At 40.5% G+C, this 17790-nt stretch overlaps 2 protein-coding genes across 2 annotated transcripts in view; one reads left to right on the top strand and one right to left on the bottom strand.

Moving 5' to 3' along the window:
• The window catches only part of ITPR2 (inositol 1,4,5-trisphosphate receptor type 2), a 436558-nt gene that overhangs the window by 366506 nt on the left and 52262 nt on the right, over nucleotides 1-17790 (bottom strand). The window lies entirely within an intron of this gene.
• On the top strand, nucleotides 9250-9746 carry LOC123812355 (60S ribosomal protein L27a-like). The gene has a single exon (XM_045828973.1). It carries the CDS (start codon nucleotides 9250-9252, stop codon nucleotides 9694-9696), a length of 447 nt encoding a protein of 148 aa, XP_045684929.1. The 3' UTR covers nucleotides 9697-9746.

Here is a 17790-nt window from a genome sequence, read left to right as displayed (position 1 = left end):
TGGTTCAAAAATTCTTCTACATCGAATGCAAAGTTATTTACTTCCTCTTGAGTCTCCACCAGCAAGTCACCTATCCATGTCATTAATCCATTAACCTTTCCCATATTCTCCAACAGATTCTTTATTCTAGAAAAAATTTCCCTGCCCCAAACCTATATTATTGTTTCCTTCCTGAGAGACTTAGGGGTGTTATTCTATCCCCTAAACGATTCAGTCTTTTGAATTGGAAAACAATGAAATACTGGTATTTCCCACTACATTCACCACCTGCCCTTGATTCTAGGAGAAGAAAGAGAGGCCCTTGTTTTCAAGGACGTTGTCAGGAGTGTGATATTTCAGGTCTGAGGATCATAGCTGAATATTGTGCTTGTTTCAGATCTAGCAGCCTACAGACCCCACTTAATGCAAAAGTTAACTTGTCCGCTAGCTTCTTATGTCATCAGTTTCCATAAATGTCACGAAAGTAGGAATAAATACAAAAAAAAATTTCCTTTGTTATGACGGATGTCTCTAATAGATTCCCTGACTCAATCAGTAATTTTAAACACTATGAATCACTTGAAAGTGAAGAATGTGTGCACGATTTACTAATCACAGAGAGCTTTTCCCCCAGCACTGTTAGAAAAACCTTCACATCTGCTAATTAATATTTGCTGAGTAGCCAAAAAGTATAAAGCATGGAGCCAGAACTGAAAAACCTCACAAGACAAAGAGCAACAGTCTTCAATAAACCAGTAGAAGAACAACAACAACAACAAAAAAACTATTTTGGTCCTTCTAGAGAACCAGGAGAAAAACAAGAAGACCTATTTTCAACTCCTATTATGAATATTAATGTTCATAATACATAAAGTAGCACATTCCATTCCAAACTAAAAGAACTTCTTCTCAATTTGTAAATTATTCACCATGATATTGAGCTTCAGGTCACAGATTTAGGTTTCCAAGTTCAATGCCCAATAAATTCTTGATTTTCACTTTGCAACCTGGGCAGATGGTTACCATAGCTATAGACTCCAACCACCCAGCCCTTCCATATAGTACATTGTTCTATGTCGTCATAGTTACCTCAACACCAGACATCTCTCTGACAGTACCCCACACTCACCCCTGCCCTAATCATTTCCTTGTAAACAGTAACTTATCAGAGCCCTCTCTTCTGGTAACAGCTGGGGTAAACCAGAGATTAACACCTTCATCTGAAAATTACCAGCTCTAGGCTATGCAAGGCCAAGGAGATAGCCTTCGTTCAAGAGGCCTGCCCCAGCAGAGGTTCTCTGTACTTGGTGACTGATTCATAGGTGACCGTGCCCTTTACTTCCAAACCAGGACATCTCTAAAAGTTAAACGAACCACTGTAATTACACTGGCAATACTCGTCTCGAAAGCTGGATTGTTCCAGGGAAATTGGAACATATGATTACAACCAATTAGCCCAAACAGATCCTCTCTCAGTATATGAGACTTAGGAAGAAAGCCAGTAAAAACACACAGAATGAAACCAGGAAAAAAAAATCCTAAAACAGAAGAAAAGGAAGTGGGTACTATGAGTGAACAGAGGAGGTGAGATAAAGTGGAATGGAGAGAAGCTCTCCCATGGCTTTAGAAAAAGCAGCTAATATTTCAGAAACTATGCTAACATCTTCAGATATCTTGTTGCACTTAATCTCCAAAGCCATTCTGCGAGGTAGCTACAATTACTCCTACACACATACACAACACCTCACAAATAGTGATAAATTAAATGAGGACATCTGCCCAAGATCATGCAGCTAGTTAACATCGCCCCGGCAATGAAAACAGCTGAGCCATCATAATGGCAAAAACAGCAGGACAATACAGGACAATACGTTCCAAAGCAGGTGTGCCCATTCTAAGGAGTGCCCAGTGTAGCAGGGTGTGGAAGAACATACTAAAAACTAAATTACACTTTCTTTTAACTTCCATTAAAAATTTGGTTTTGTACATATTCAATAATGTATAAAATTCAGAATTATATCGGGTGGCCCAAAAAGTCCCTATGGTTTTTTTACATAAAATAAGAGACACATTTTTCATTTTCACCAATAACTTCATTGATTTAGATATTTTTAGTATGTCAGCTATCTCCCGAGTGGTATAATGTTGATCATTCTCAATTAATGTCTTGATTTGATCACTATCAACTTTAGCTGGTCTACACAACCACAAAGCACCATCCAGCAAGAAATTTCCAGCATGAAATTTTGCAAACCACTTTGATATATTTGATCAGTCACAGTACCTCCTCCATACAATGCACAAATCTCTTTTGCGTTTCAGTTGCATTTTTACCTTTCTTGAAATAAGAGAGCATAATACGCCAAAAAATGTTGCCTATTTTCTTCCATCTTCAATATTAAAATGGTTACCCCAAAATTCACCAATGCCAATGAAGTTTTTTTTAATACTTGCTAATATGACAGCTGTCACAATACAATCTAACAAAATTGTTTCAAATGAAGTTAAAGACAACTAAACGTTACTAGAGCCATCCTACGGAAAAGACCAAATGAGCTTTTTGGCCAACCCACTAGTAATACATATGTATAATTTGTAAGTAAATGTATATCTATTATGCTTACTTTTTTTTCTGATAGGGCATATAATCAGAACAGTTGCAAGACTACCACCCTCCGTTCCGGACAATGGCCGCGCACTCCGAGGGGAGAGTCCCTGCAGTCACGGTGGCAGCGCCAGGACTAACCTCAGACGGCTAGAGCCAGTGTCGTAGCCAGAGCATGCTGGTGGCTGAGGCTGATTCAAGCCCTCCCTCACGTCCCTGTGTCCCAACAATAAACTTCCATCAACTCAAATCAACCGTGCTTGAAATGTCAAAAGCGTCATCTTATATTAGAAGTTATAGAGGTCCTAGCCCAACACTATAGAAAAACATGATTTTAAACCCAGACATAAAATCATTTTTACCACAAGTAGACTCTCACAGAATTGTAGAGCAATGTGTTTATAGTCTTGCTAAATTAATTAAGCAAGGTGTCATTAGACTGGGGTGACTCTAAGGCCTCGGTAGCCTATAACCAATCAAATAATGGCTTTGCTTTCATGTCGTCTCTTTAAGAACTTCACTTTTAGCTTCTGCCATTGGAACACACCAAACTACTTTCAGTTTGGTGCTGCCTGGTTCAAAACGATGTTTGCTCTTCAGACTGTTAATGTACTTCACTGTAATAGTCTTGAGAGGTAAAGTGCATATGCAGAATAAGTTTCATGAGTAAACAATCTTTTTTAAATCTTTCAAATATTGCATTTTAGACATCTTTGCAACTCATCTTAACTTCAACAGCCCTCTGTTCACAATAAAGCTCTTCTTGTCTATTCACGCTAAATTCCTCAGAATGTTTAAGGCTGTTTCTCCTATTACATCCTCCGCTGAGATGATGACTATAGACACTCCTCAACTTATGATGGAGTTACATTCAGAGAAACTCACCCTCCACTGAAACTACTGTAGGTTGAAAAGGCATTTAAAATTACCCTGTGGAGTATCAGTTATTCGCCCTCCTGATCCTGTGGCTGACTGGCAGCTGGGGCTGCCTGATACCTCCTGGTATCATAAGAGTGTCAAAGCAAACATTGCTAGCCCGGGGCAAAACCAAACTCAGAATTTGAAGCACGGTTTCTGCTGAATGTGTATAGCTTTTGCACCATCCTAAAGTCAAAAAATCGTAAGTCAAACCACCACAAGTCAGGGACCATCCGTAGGTACTTTTCATATAAACACAACTTTTTGAGTACCTGAGAACGTTTGACTCAAGTGTGACTCTTTCTCTGACCATCTGATCCAAACTGATATCTGTTTAATTTTATTGTACTGTCATAAAGGACCCCATGTTGTGGCCATTCTTTAGGCAGAGTCCTTAGACATATACCTCTTTGGGATGTGGAAGATGGGCAGGTAAGGGTAGGAGGTGTCTGTTATGACTCCCCTACCTGAGAACTGGTAGAAATTCAAAGACAGTTCTGGAAGTGTTCAAAAGAGCCCTGACTGGGTTGGGTCAGTGGGCATCCTCCCTTAAACCAAAGGGCTGCCGGTTCCATTCCCAGTCCTGGCACAGGCCTCGGTTGCAGGCCAGGTCCCCAGTTGGGGATGTGCAAGAGGCAAACAATCAAAGTTTCTCTCCCTCTCTGTCACACTCCTTTCCATTCTCTCTCTAAAAATAAATAAATAAATAAATAAATAAATCTATCTTCAGAAGTGTTCAGAATAATTATTTATTCATTAATTAGAATTCCAAAGGGCAATTATTGTAACTACAATTTGATCCTGAAGAAAATTGCCCAAATTAATAGTCTACCTCTCCTCCCAGCCCCTTTCCCCCCACCTGGCTCTCTCTTCCATCTCTGTCTCTGAGGCCTCCTTCTCATCCTCTCCTCCCACCTGTGTCACTCCTCCCCACCCCCCACTTCTTCTTTCTTCATTAATGAGACATACATAGCACATAAAAGTGTATTTAAGTACTCATTTAACAGACATTGTCTCCTCATTGTTAAAAGTTTAGTTGAATGTGAAAATTTAGAAATAACCAAATATTGCCTCGTCCACAACAGATGATTGTTAATGTTACTTTCTTCCCCTCTTTGTGTGTTTGTTGATTGTTTTTGCAGGACAACTGATCACTTTTGTTAAATCAATGACTCTTGGTGAGGAACAAAAGGATTCCCTTAACACTATCTTTTCCCTATAAACATAGTCCTTCTTGCATAATGGATCTGAAATATTTCAACTTTGTAATGTTTCTATTGAGACACAAATCCAGTGTATAAAGTCTCTCATCAGGAAAAAAGATGCCCAAGCCTTCACAGACCAGACGCTGAAGGAGAGCTCCCAGTATAACAAGGGGCTGATCCGGCAGCCTGACTATCCCACTGAGTTTCAGTTTCCACTGTGGGTGTTTCACCTGCTGCAACCCACGTGCCCCTCCCTCAACAGTCTAGAGCTCCTCCCTCTGAACTGGCACAGGGATGGGAAGAGAGATTTTCTGTACTCTCCTCAGCTCAAATGAAATTAGGCAGCATTTTATTTTAAACTGTCTCATTAAATGCCAAGGGGAATATCAAAGGAAACATTTATAAAACCTAAGGTTTTTCCAACAACAGGCTATTCACCGTCTATGAACCACAGTCATCCCTGCACCCACAGTGTCCTCCACGGCTGAGCTCGGGACCAAACTTAAACAACCTCTGGGCAGGGCAAGCCATCTGCTCCCCGAGGGCAGAATCTGTCCTGTTTACAATGCACTCTCCACATTCCTGTGTCAGATCCTCGCACTGCACATGTTGAATACATACAATTTTATCAATAAAGCTGGGAAATTTTTTTTAAATTTTAAGTACCTAACATACAAAAAGTGTTCAATAAGTACTTTAGAAATGAACGATGCATATAACTTCTCACCTTTCTAAAGAAACTCCCTCCCCCAAAAGTAGATGATGGGCCATTATAGGAACAAACAAAGAATTTCCTTCTCTTAGTAACAAGACAGCTATTCTTTCTAAAAGCTCTCACAGGAGAATTGTGCTGCATTTGAAAATGAATTCAAATGAGTTTTTTTCCGTTTGTCCATGTAAATCAAACCACAGTAGCAAACCCAGGTACCACCTAAAAAACATTATTCATTTCATCACAGCATAGCTCTTGTGCAGAGGAACAGAAAGAGTAGCTTGTAATGCTTTGCCTGCCCTTCACAGCTGCTATTTAAATTGTGAGGTGTCATTCGGTTGTAAATTATATCTTATCTAGGGAAATTACACTAGCTTTGCAAACACCAAGCAAATCCAGAGAAATTAAATACAAAATTACTAAGACTATGAGCTGGCACACAGAAACTGCCTAGTGAAAGACGAGAAAGATTCCTTCAAAGACTGAAGATTTGTAGAGGTGGTGGCGCGGACCGAAGGACGGGGCACTGAGACACTGAAAGAGCAGCCGGCAAGCCCAGAACGCGTCATCTTCTCTACAGCTGCCAGTGACTAGTGTTAACTCTGCCACTAAGCCTGAGCAAAGTCCGACCTACAGAACGTCACAGCAATATGGAGGTCACCAAAATCAAATACGATCATACTGGAATAATAAAGATGAAATTAAAAACAAGTCTCAGCATGTCAAGGAAGGACGGAAGGAAAGAAGGAAAATTTAACTCTATCTTAATATCCATGTCTCTGATTATTAATAATCTAGGGAATGGTGGTTAGAAAAAAAAAACAACTGTTAGTGACCCTACTTTGTGCCAGTAGATGTGCCAGTTACTCCACACAAAATATTTTATTTAATTTTCAAATAACGCCAAGATGTCCATAACACCATCATTGTGTTACTGTCTGTAGTTAACAGGTTATAAATAAAGAAAAGGAGAGCAAAGGGAATTAGACATTTACCTTAATAAACTGGGGGCATGAGCCTGTTTGCTTCACCAGGAAGCTACAGCTTCACACCCCAGGGGACCACAGCATTGCTCAGCCAAGGGGACGAACACTCCTCCCTTCCCCCCTCCACTACCTGATGGTTGGGAGGTGCAGGAGGAGGTGCTGGGGGCCCATAGAGGCCTGTCAGTCTAACCAGGGGCTGTGAACCAATCCAAAGTCTGTGAAAACTTGGGAAGCTCACTGCCCAATTTAAAAAAAAACATCTTGCCCATCCCAAACTCAAGATCCTGGTTATAACCCCAGAGGAACAAAGAATCTCCCTCTCTCTCACCTGCACTTGCTCCATGCATTCTCTCTTGCAGGGAAGCGTGCACCCACAAGGGTCTAGCAGCTACCAGGGCCCTCAGCAGACTGCATGGACTCCAAAGGACTAAGCTTTAATGTGAAACAGACACTCTGCACTGGCTTTTGCTTTGGGCCTTCCTGAGGTTACAGCTGGACTTTTTTCAAGGCAGGACAGACAGAGATGGGAAAATGGAAACCGGGGGTGGGAAGGCGGGGCGGAGGTGGGGGGTTGTAGCTTCTATTTCTACCCAAATAAACCATACCACACCACAATCTCCAGTGTGTGGGTCCTTGCAATGCTTTCCTTGTGATCCCGTGGAAGAGCCTGATTTCCGCTCACAACAATTTTACAGTGTGCACACAGAGAGGGAGCAGGATTAAGGAACCTCAAAATCACATACATATGAAGTGGCAGAGCCAGGGTCAAAACCCAAATCAGTCTGACTCCATTACACCCAGTGCCAGAAAGAAAAGCTCCCAGTCAGGAACAGGGTGGCAACACTTAGGTTCCACCAGAGAAGTAAGCCCTAATGCCCTAAGGGATTCATTGTACAGTGAATTAACTTCAGTCTTACCCATGTTGAATAGCCTGGTTATGCACCATCCTTTAAAGAACTGAAGAGTTACATTATTGTCTATGTTCTGTGGCAGATGAGCGATCCTGGTGAGAAAGGCTAGAATGGAGCTTCTGAGGGTTTCCCCATAACCGTGTAAAAAACACATGTTATCTAAGACCCAGCAATACTGCTCCTAGAAACATACCCTGGCAGGAAAGTGCCAAGAGCCTTTGGTAACCTGGTGAAGCCCTTGGCCCATTTATCAGAATACTGGCTTATTATCAGCATTTATAATTGAAGGCAGCAAAGTAGTGAAACTCATGAAACCAAGATAACACAATTAAAAATGTAATGTTTTTCCCACCCAAGTTCATGGACCCAGAAAACAATCAGACATGTACATGTAATTTAGAGATACATAAGAATATATATGTGATAAGTAACAAAGCTAAAGAAAAGAAATGGAATGATTAATGTAAAGGTCTGGATAATAGTAACCTTGGTGGGGGAAGAAAGGAGATACAATTATTTAGGAGCACAAAAGGGACTTCTTAGGTACTTGTAAGTCTATGTCTGAAGCTGGTTGGTAGGCATTCATATTTTTTTTAACAGTACTATCAGTAGGTAATTTCTGCCCATTTCCACTGCCTCTTTCTGGTGCTAGGAACTGGGACACTGAAACCATGGCATTTTTCTATCCTTTCGCTCACACAGCCCTTACACAGGGAAGTGAAGAGGCTTAGCTGAGTATCCGAACACAGCCTGTGTCTGGGTGGAGAGTTTTTCTTGATTACAGATTCAGAATTAGCACACACACTTGACCAAAATGTCTTAAGCCAAATCTTCAAACCTAGCCTCTTTAGTACAAAAGATGAACATTTTTGGTATCAATCTTCCCTGACCACCTAAACTTGTTCAAATCGAAAAAGAGAAGGGCTCCCCAATCTCACACTCATTTTAAGGCTGCTGTGATTGAGACAATGTGGCATTAGTGAGGACACAGAAAAACAGATTCATGAGACAGAACAGCGAGTCCAGAAATAAACCCAAGTAGTTACTGTCAACAGCTCTTTGACAAAGGAGCAAAGGCAATACAATGAAGAAAAGAATGTCTTTTTAGCAAATGATGCCAGAACAACTGGACTTCCATATGCAAAAAAATAAATCTAGACACAGTCCTCATACCCTTCACAAAAACTAACTCAAAATGGATCATAGACCGAGATGGGAAATGCAAAACGAAAGCTCACAGAAAATAATACAGGAGAAAGCCTAGGTGACCCAGGGTATGGCAGTGTCTTTGTCAATGCAATACCAAAAGCACAATCCACAAAAGAAAGATTGAAATGCTGAACTTCATTAAAATTAAAAACTTCTGCTCTGCAAAGACACTGTCAAAAGGATGAGAACACAGGCAACAGACTGAGAAAATAATATTTTCAAAACACACAGCTGATGAAGACTATTATCCAAAATATACAAACAACTCTTAAAACTTGACTATAAGAAAACAAATGACCCAAGTAAAAACAAGGCAAAGATCTAAATAGACATTTCAGAGAGAAGATAGATCACATACAACCATGTAAAAAGATGTGCAACACCATATGTTTTTAGGAAATTCTAAATTAATACAAGATACAACTGCATACCTATGAGAATGCCCCAAAGCCAAAAAAAAAAACACTAACGACATCAAATGCTGGCAAGGAGGTTGAGCATCAGGAGCTCTCAGTCACTAATGTTGAGAATGCAAAACAGTACACCCATTCTGAAACACAACTTGATGGCTTCTTACAAAAGTAAGCATACTGTCAACATCTGATGCAGCAATCACACAGCCCGTATGAAACTTATCCCGCTCAAAACTTGGACGCTGATCTCTCTAGCCACTTTACTCATAATTTAAAAATTCAGAAGCAGCTTTTGCGTCTCGGCCGCCAACATGCCATCCAGACTGAGGAAGACCTGGAAACTTCGGGGCCACGTGAGCCATGGCCACGGCCGCATCAGTAAGCACAGGAAGCACCCAGGAGGCCAAGGTAATGCTGGTGGCTTGCATCATCACAGGATCAACTTTGACAAATATCACCCAAGTCACTTTGGGAAAGTTGGTATGAGACACTACCACTTAAAGAGGAACCAGAGCTTCTGCCCCACTGTCAACCTGGATAAACTATGGACCTTGGTCAGTGAGCAGACGCGGGTCAATGCTGCCAAAAACAAGACCGGAGCCGCTCCCATCATTGATGTGGTGCGATCAGTCTACTACAAAGTTCTGGGGAAGGGAAAGCTCCCAAAGCAGCCTGTCATTGTGAAAGCCAAATTCTTCAGCAGAAGAGCTGAGGAGAAGATTAAGAGTGTTGGTGGGGCTTGTGTGCTGGTAGCTTGAAGCCACATGGATGGGAAATCATTAAATGTTCACAAGTGCTTTTGTCTTCTGGTCTGGTGTAGGTTCTTGGCACCTCTACCTGTGTGTCAGAAACCTGCAGGTTCTAGGAGTTAAAGCTATGAGGGCCTCGGCTCCTCTGCCAACTCCCCTGAGAAAGAAAGTATGCAAGAGTTAGCACCAGCGCTTAGAGGCCTTGGTCTGTTACCTGACTTGAACTTCTCATTTATAAAGTGAAAATGATGGCTGTTGGTGGTGTGTGTGTGATAAATATAAAATAGTTGAAAGACCCCCCCCCAAAAAAAAATTCAGAAGCAACCAAGATGAATTGACAGCACAGAGGATTTTTAGGGCAGTGAAACTGCCTTTTGTGATAGTACAATATTGGATACACGTCATTGTACATTTGTCCAATGCCACAGAATGTCCAACAGCAAGCATGAAACCTTGTGTGAACTGTGGACCAGAGCGATAATGATGTGCCTGTGTAGTTTCCCCAATCGTAACAAATGCGCCACTCTACGGAGAAATGCTGATAAAGGGGAGGCTGTATATTCATGGGAGCCGGTGGTCTATGGGACCTCTCTGTACCATGTGCTTAATTTTGCTGTGGAGCTAAAACTGCTCTGAAAATAATAATGACTATTTTTTTTAAAGCAGGGATACTTTGGGGCTCTGTCCCATTAGTAACTACATTCTTGGTAGTCTTATACTCTCACATACGTATCTATACACATACACCTATGTTCATTCTATCCTTGAATATATGCTTTATTTCACAATAAAAGTTTTTTTAAGGAAGGCCATAGTGAGTTTAAAGGGTAAATAATAAATATAATAAATTTGTGGCCATGAAGGAAATTACTTATAATATAAAATTAAATAAAAAATGGCAGAATATAAATCTACTAAACCCTGAGATAAATGGAATTAACAGAAGGCCTTGGACAAGTCCCCAGGTCTTAGCCCTTGGAGAGAGCAGAGCCCAAACTGTGGAGAAATGTGGATGAACAGGGGGAAGCTACCGCTGACCCCATATGGGCAGCTTCTGTCTTTTCCTCTCCCCTTTCTCCTCCTCCAACAAGTGGTATTTACCAAGTAAGAGGAGCGGCCACGTTTCCCCTCTTCCTTTCTTACCTGTGGATGTTTGGCTTCATCTGTGAAATAATCCTAACACCTCATCTGCCCTCCCCCCAGCTGGAGTGACAGTGGATCCTGAGTCAGGGGTTGTGGACTGTGACACTTGGAACAAAGAGGCATCTGCACCACATAGCAGCTCCCAATATTGTAGAAGGGCAAAAAGTATGTGTTGCTCTTACTATTTCCATCATACTAACAAATTTAAAGGAAAATACTTTAAAATATAAAACAAAAGATCCTCTTTGAATCCTTATTAATAAGCAAAATATTACACAGTAGAAATGAGGGTAGGTGAATTCTTTTGTTTTTCGTTTTTCTTCATTATGAACTACTTTAAACACACAGAAGAGCATAACGAAAAACATTCCACATTCACTGATTCGACAGTTAGTGTACCCAAGCCCTATATTTGCTGGGGATGAAGACGTGAACACAACAGTTATATTTTCTGCCTTTCTAGAACGTGTACTTTAGTAGGGAAATGGATACCCCTGTAATGGAAAAGTGCACATATTTCTTTTTAATGACATTGATATTTCATGACTCACTTAAGCATTTCTAAACTGTTGAATATTTTTATGATTTTCTTTTTTAGCAATTATGGGAAAGACAGCTAAAACCCATGTTTCTGCAAATATATGTTCCACAGCACTAGAAAATTCAAACCCCTAAAAACTTAGCCAGCAGTATGTATGTATGTGTGAGTGTATAAGGTATAATATATATTTTTATGTATTAACATTTCCCTCCTGTTATTGGCCCATGTATTTTTTTAATCTTTACCATAGGATATGTTTACTAATTTTTGAGAGAGAGGAAGCGGGAGGGAGAGAGAGAAGCATCGATATGAGAGAGAACATCTGGATCAGGATGCACGCTGACCTCGGCCTCTCTGGTGTGCAGAACACCACTGCAACCAGCTGGACCTCTCAGCCCAGGTCTTATCCCTCCCAAAGGTCAAAGGGCAGGCAAAGCTGCAGATCCTCTGGGCAGTCACTCCTTCTTCACTTTCCTGTTCTTGCTGCTCCAAGCTTTCTGGTCCTTTCCTTGATACCCTGCAGCAGCCAGGCCTCCTTCCCAAGTATGTAACTTGTTAAAGATTTTCCCATGGAGCCTTAGATACTGCCATACGAATTAAAGTGGGTTCTTGAATTCGTGTCTTCCATGGTAAAGAACAACTATGGCTCCTGTAATTCATGTCTGCCTCTGCTGCCTACGGACCTTCAGGCTCACTTCACGCAGGCAGTGAGGAAATTTTTTTAAAAGTATGAGCTGGAAACCAAAGCTATCCCAATATGACACAACCCAAATGTCTTTCTCATGGCAAAAAGAAAACTGTGTGTATGTGTGTGAAAAACTTGGGGTTTGTGATCACTGAAAAAAATAGAAAAATCTGCAATTTTGAGAAAGAAGAGTAAAGTAGGAGGGATCACAATACCTGACACTAAACTATACTACAAGCCCACTGTAATCAAAACAGCCTGGTACTGGCATAAAAACAGGCACATGGACCAATGGAACAGAACAGAGAGCCCAGAAATAAACCCAAGTCTCTATGGTCAATTAATATTTGACAAAGGAGGCAGCAACATAAAATGAAGTAAAAATAGCCTCTTCAACAAATAGTGTTGGGAGAACTGGACAGCTACGTGCAAAAAAATGAAACTCGAGCACCAACTTGCACCTTATACAAAAATAAATTCAAGGTGGGTAAGACTTAAATATAAACTGTGACACCATTAAAGTCCTAGAGGAGAATGTAGGTAGGAAAATCTCAGATATTTCATGCAGAAACTTTTTTACTGACTTGTCCCCTAGAGCAAGGGACATAAAGGAAAGAATAAACAAATGGGACCTCATCAAAATTAAAAGTTTCTACAAGGCTAAAGAAAATAGTATCAAAATAAAAAGAGAACCAACTGTATGGGAAAACATATTTGCCAATGATACCTCAGACAAGGGTTTAATCTCCAAAATATATAAAGAACTTACAAGACTGCACTCTAAGAAGACAAGCAACCCAACTAAAAAATGGGCAAAGGACTTGAACAGACACTTCTCTAAGGAGGACATAGAGAGGATCCAAAGACACATGAAATGATGTTCAATATCGCTAGTTATCAGAGAGATGCAAATTAAAACCACAATGAGATACCACTTTACACCAGTCAGAATGGCCATCATAAACAAAGCAACAAATAACAAGTGTTGGAGAGGTTGTGGAGAAAAGGGGACCCTAGTGCACTGTTGGTGGGACTTCAGACTGGTACAACCACTATGGAAAGCAGTATGGAACTTCCTCAGAAAACTAAGAATGGATCTGCCTTTTGACCCAGCAATTCCACTGCGGGGACTATATCCTAAGAACACTAAAACACCAATTCAAAAGAACCTTTGCACCCCGATGTTCATAGCAGCACAATTTACAATAGCTAGGTGCTAGAAGCAACCTAGATGCCCATCAGTAAATGAATGGATCAAAAAACTATGGTACATTTACACAATGGAATTCTATGCAGCAGAAAGAAAGAAGGAGCTCCTACCCTTTGCAACAGCTTGGATGGAGCTAGAAAGCATTATGCTAAGCAAAATAAGCCAGGCAGTGAAAGACAAATACCATTTGATCTCACCTTTAACAGGAACCTAAACAACAAAACAAAGAAACAAGCAAAATATAACCAAAGACACTGAAATAGAGGACAGGCTGACAGTGACCAGAGGGGGAGAGAAGAGGGAATTTCAGGGGAGAATGGGAAGGGTTTACAGGAACAAATTTAAAGGACACATGGACAAAAACTAGGAGGAGGGTGGTAATGGGAGGGAAGTGGGGAGGGTTGGGTGGGTGGGCTGGAATGGGAGTAAAAGGGAGAAAACTGTATTTGAACAATGATTAAAATTAAAAATAAATAAATGAATAAATAAATAAATAATAGAAAAATCTAAAAACACATGAAGAACATAAAAGTCCCACTTCTGTTCATGCCACAAGGTTAACCATGGTTATCATCTTAGTGTATATCCTTAGAGAAACAGATACATTTGCCAAAATACACACTTATACACACATATATGTTTTAGATAATTGGAAATGGATTGTACAGGAAGAGGCAAAGTAGGTTTACAGTTGTAAGTATGTGAAACAGTTTATTCTTGTGTTATTATTTATTAATTATTATCTTACTTTCCATACAAACAACTGTAGACCTACTTTTGCCCCACCCTGTACCTACAGTTTCACATAAAGGGTTTTTCCCACATTTTCTTTCCTTTTTTTAGTTCTCACTCAAAGATACGTTTACTGATTTGAGAGAGAGAGAGACCCTGATGTGAGAGAGAAACATGGATGGTTGCCTCCTGTGTGCGCCCAGACCAGGGAGGGAACCAGCACCCTCTTGGGGTACAGTACAATGTTCCAACCAGCTGGGCCACCAGGCCAGGCCCGCCTTTTCTCATGTCATTAAATATTGCTTGAAAATATTAAATACCCACTTAGGACACATCAGGACATACAAATCTTTTTCCTACTTTTGCATATTTAAGTTTCTCCTTTATAAGTAATACTGTGGCGAGCATCACAACTCACATTTCTCATCACCACTCATATTTGGTTCTACAGTCTTCATACTTATCAACTCAATCATTCACTTATATTCACTAAAGGCCTATCCTGCTGTTGACACAGTACAAGAGATACAAAGCTGATCCTTGAAAAACACTCAGAAAATAACTATTGTTCCTGTTCCCACATTCTGTCCTGTGTCTTTGGTACACGGCTGGCTTCTTGATTTCTACTTTCCCTGACTACCACTCTTGCCTGTCCCTTGCCTATCCATTGCTTTTCACACCTGCCTTTTCCCATAGCTTATGCCTGACCCTTGCTACCTGCCTGTGCCTCTAGCAAGCATCTCTCAAACTGTTTGATCTCAGGATTACTTTACACACTTAAAAATTATTGCAGACCCCAAAGAGATTTTGTTTTGTGGGCTATTTTTCTCTGCATTTACTGTATGACAAACTAAAAGAACTTCACAGCACAATAGAACATAAGCATACGTTTCTTTGGCCAACAGAGAGACATGACACCATCTGGAAAACTCCACCGCACACTTAAGAAAGAATAAAAGTGGAAAAGGCAGGTCATGTCTTCGTATCATTGTGAAAACAGCTGGATCTTGCAGACCTTCCCAAAAAGACCTTGAGGACCCACATCTCAGCCTCTGTCCTATGACTTCATGTGTTACCCAGTCCACACTTTGCACTGACCCCCTTCACGGCCTGGGGCAGCCTCGGGGGAGACTGTCTTCGGGGTGCCTGGTTGCTATGCACCACAACAGCATGACTCACGGCACATGTAACAAGTGCTTCTTATTTTCCTTTGCTTTCTCTGCAAAAAGTGGCCATCAGTTTCCAAGAACCAAATATTTGGGTCAGGGTTTCTAGGCTATTTATGGTCTAAGCTATTTAAGTGATGAAACTTTGGATTCCAGGCTGTTGAATGAATAAACTTTATTTAGGAAGGCAAGAAAGGAACAGACAGAATATCCAAAGAAGCCTGTAGCATACTGCTACCCATCTCTTGTTCTCCTGGCTTACACAGAAGCCAGTCAGTGCACATACTACCTTTAATTTTATTAATGAAGAAAACAAGGCTGAGAAAGAAACAGGAATTAAAGGACGTCCACTGTTATGAAGCCAAAACATTAGTTACATTCAATCAGTTGCTTTTTGCTTTGTTTTTACATTTGTCCACTGGATACTCACACTGTTTTTTTAAACATGACATTTGGGTATTGCATTTTTTTCTTTTATATAACATTACTGAAACCAACTCCTACCCTAAGCCCACAATTAACTTTAACTCCTCTCCTTCAATATTTACCCACATTGGAGTATTTAATTACGCAGATACGATCAGACTATGAGCTGCATAACTGCGAAACTTTCTACAACGACTACAGCTGTACTTGTGCTTCGCACAGTGCATGAAGTAGAACCAGAAGGATTTATTCTTCCGTCCTATTTCTAAACAGAGCTGAAGCTGCTGTTGTTTAGAAAATGCTAGTTTATTTTTTTAAGATTTTCTTTATTTATTTTTTAGAGAGAGGGGAAGGGAAGGAGAAAGAGAGGGAGGGAAACAGCAGTGTGTGGTTGCCCCTCACACACCCCCAACTGGGGATCTGGCCCACAACCCAGCCATGTGCCCTGACTGGGAATCAAACCAGTAACCCTTTGGTTCACAGGCCTGAGCTCAATCCACTGAGCTACACCAGCCAGGGCAGAAAATGTAGTTTAAAACCCATTGTTAGCATATACCTATGCTTCCAACACTCTCTAGATGAGCTTATTGTCTTCTATTTCTGCACAGGCCTGGAAGCTTCTGGAAATTTAAGTTTAAGTACCTCTAATTTTTCCAGTGGAAGATTCACACACACTTCAATCACAGTCACATAGCAAAACAACAGAGAAGTACTGTACCAAGACTTAGTAAGCAGTGAGTTCCTGGGGGTCCAGCACTTTCATTGTCGGGGCACAAATCTCTCTTTGTAGGGGTCGCCAGCTAAAAAGTGGCAAGCAAGGCTCGGTGCAAGCAAGGGTGAGTTGGTGGTGCATTGCCAACTGAGGCTGGGTCTCTCTTTGGAGGGCTGTAAGTTTTTTACCTATCTTATCCTTTAAAAGACAAAGTTTCCAAACTACTTCCAAGTATTTGTAAAACAAACAATGCCACCTGCCAGTAATGTTTGCTTTATTCTGAAGTTGCTGTATTTACCTTAAAAACCACAAAATGTCAGCAAGGGCACCTGATCAGAGAAGATCTTTAAACTGCTCACTCACTAAATTAACACCTGGGAAGGAAAGGCAGTTGACCTGAACTTGAATGCACAGTGTACAAATCAATCTTTTATTTTAGTGGTGTCCTGAATAAGTTAATGATTAGTAACCTTTATGGAAATACACAGATACTTTCATAAACAAAATATAACTTTCATTAATTTACTTAAAACTCAGAAGAGAATAAAACAAGTAAGGCCCACCTCTACCATAAACCATATAGGTACAATCTCAATTCACACACACTTCCACTTAAAATAACAAATATGTGTGTGACACTCTCCCTCCCACTGGAGAGACTACTTATGCATGGAGTATGTGAGAACTGAAGTGATTTGACTTTTTAATGTGCCTAATACATGACAAGAGAGGATAAGGAAAATAGTTTATTTAAAATAGCTACTATTTAATTCACCGAAGAGTTTTTTAGTGAGCCATAGTTACAAATCTACAAACAGTCCATTCTTTTCACCACATATTATTAAAAAAGAATGCATTTATTATAAAAAAGAAAGCATTTCCTATAGGAAATTCCACTGGAATAAAATAATTGGGGTTCTTTTCCTAAGGAATACAAAGTTAATAAGCATAGAAATACTCCAACCCTCCAAGCCTTTTAGATCAAACATCCTATAAAAGTGAGTCAAATGTACTTTGTTGTACTATTATAAGGATCATTCTTTTCCCCAAAATTAAAATGGTAGCTGTATCCAAAGACCTCACCAAGAACTTTCCTATGAAGACCCAGAGAGGCAAATAAGGCATTTCTCCATCTTTCCACATAGCCAACCTTAGGGGTGAGAAAAGCCACAGAAGAACACAGAGGGGAGACCTCATTTTTTTCAGTGAAGTCTACAGCGTGTTTCTGGGCCAACTAAATGAACCATCTCAGGGTTACTTTCCTCACTCCAGTCCATTCTTTGTCAAGTTGGATAAATTCACACCTCCAGGGCCGCAACCTCCCTCCCCTTAGCCTTCTCCAGAATGGCATATAAATGGAGTCATACATCATGTAGCTTTTTGAAACGGGCTTCTTTCCCTTGGCATAATGCATGTGAGATTCATTTGTGGTGTTGGGTTTACCAGTAGTTTGTTCCTTTTTATTAATGAGAAGTATTCCATTATATG

The sequence above is a fragment of the Phyllostomus hastatus genome, unplaced genomic scaffold (genome assembly GCF_019186645.2).
Source record: "Phyllostomus hastatus isolate PE091 unplaced genomic scaffold, TTU_PhHast_1.1 phas_scaffold_93, whole genome shotgun sequence".
NCBI lineage: Eukaryota > Metazoa > Chordata > Mammalia > Chiroptera > Phyllostomidae > Phyllostomus > Phyllostomus hastatus.
Note: the sequence above shows the minus strand (reverse complement) of the source record. Positions and strands in the feature narration are given on the sequence as shown.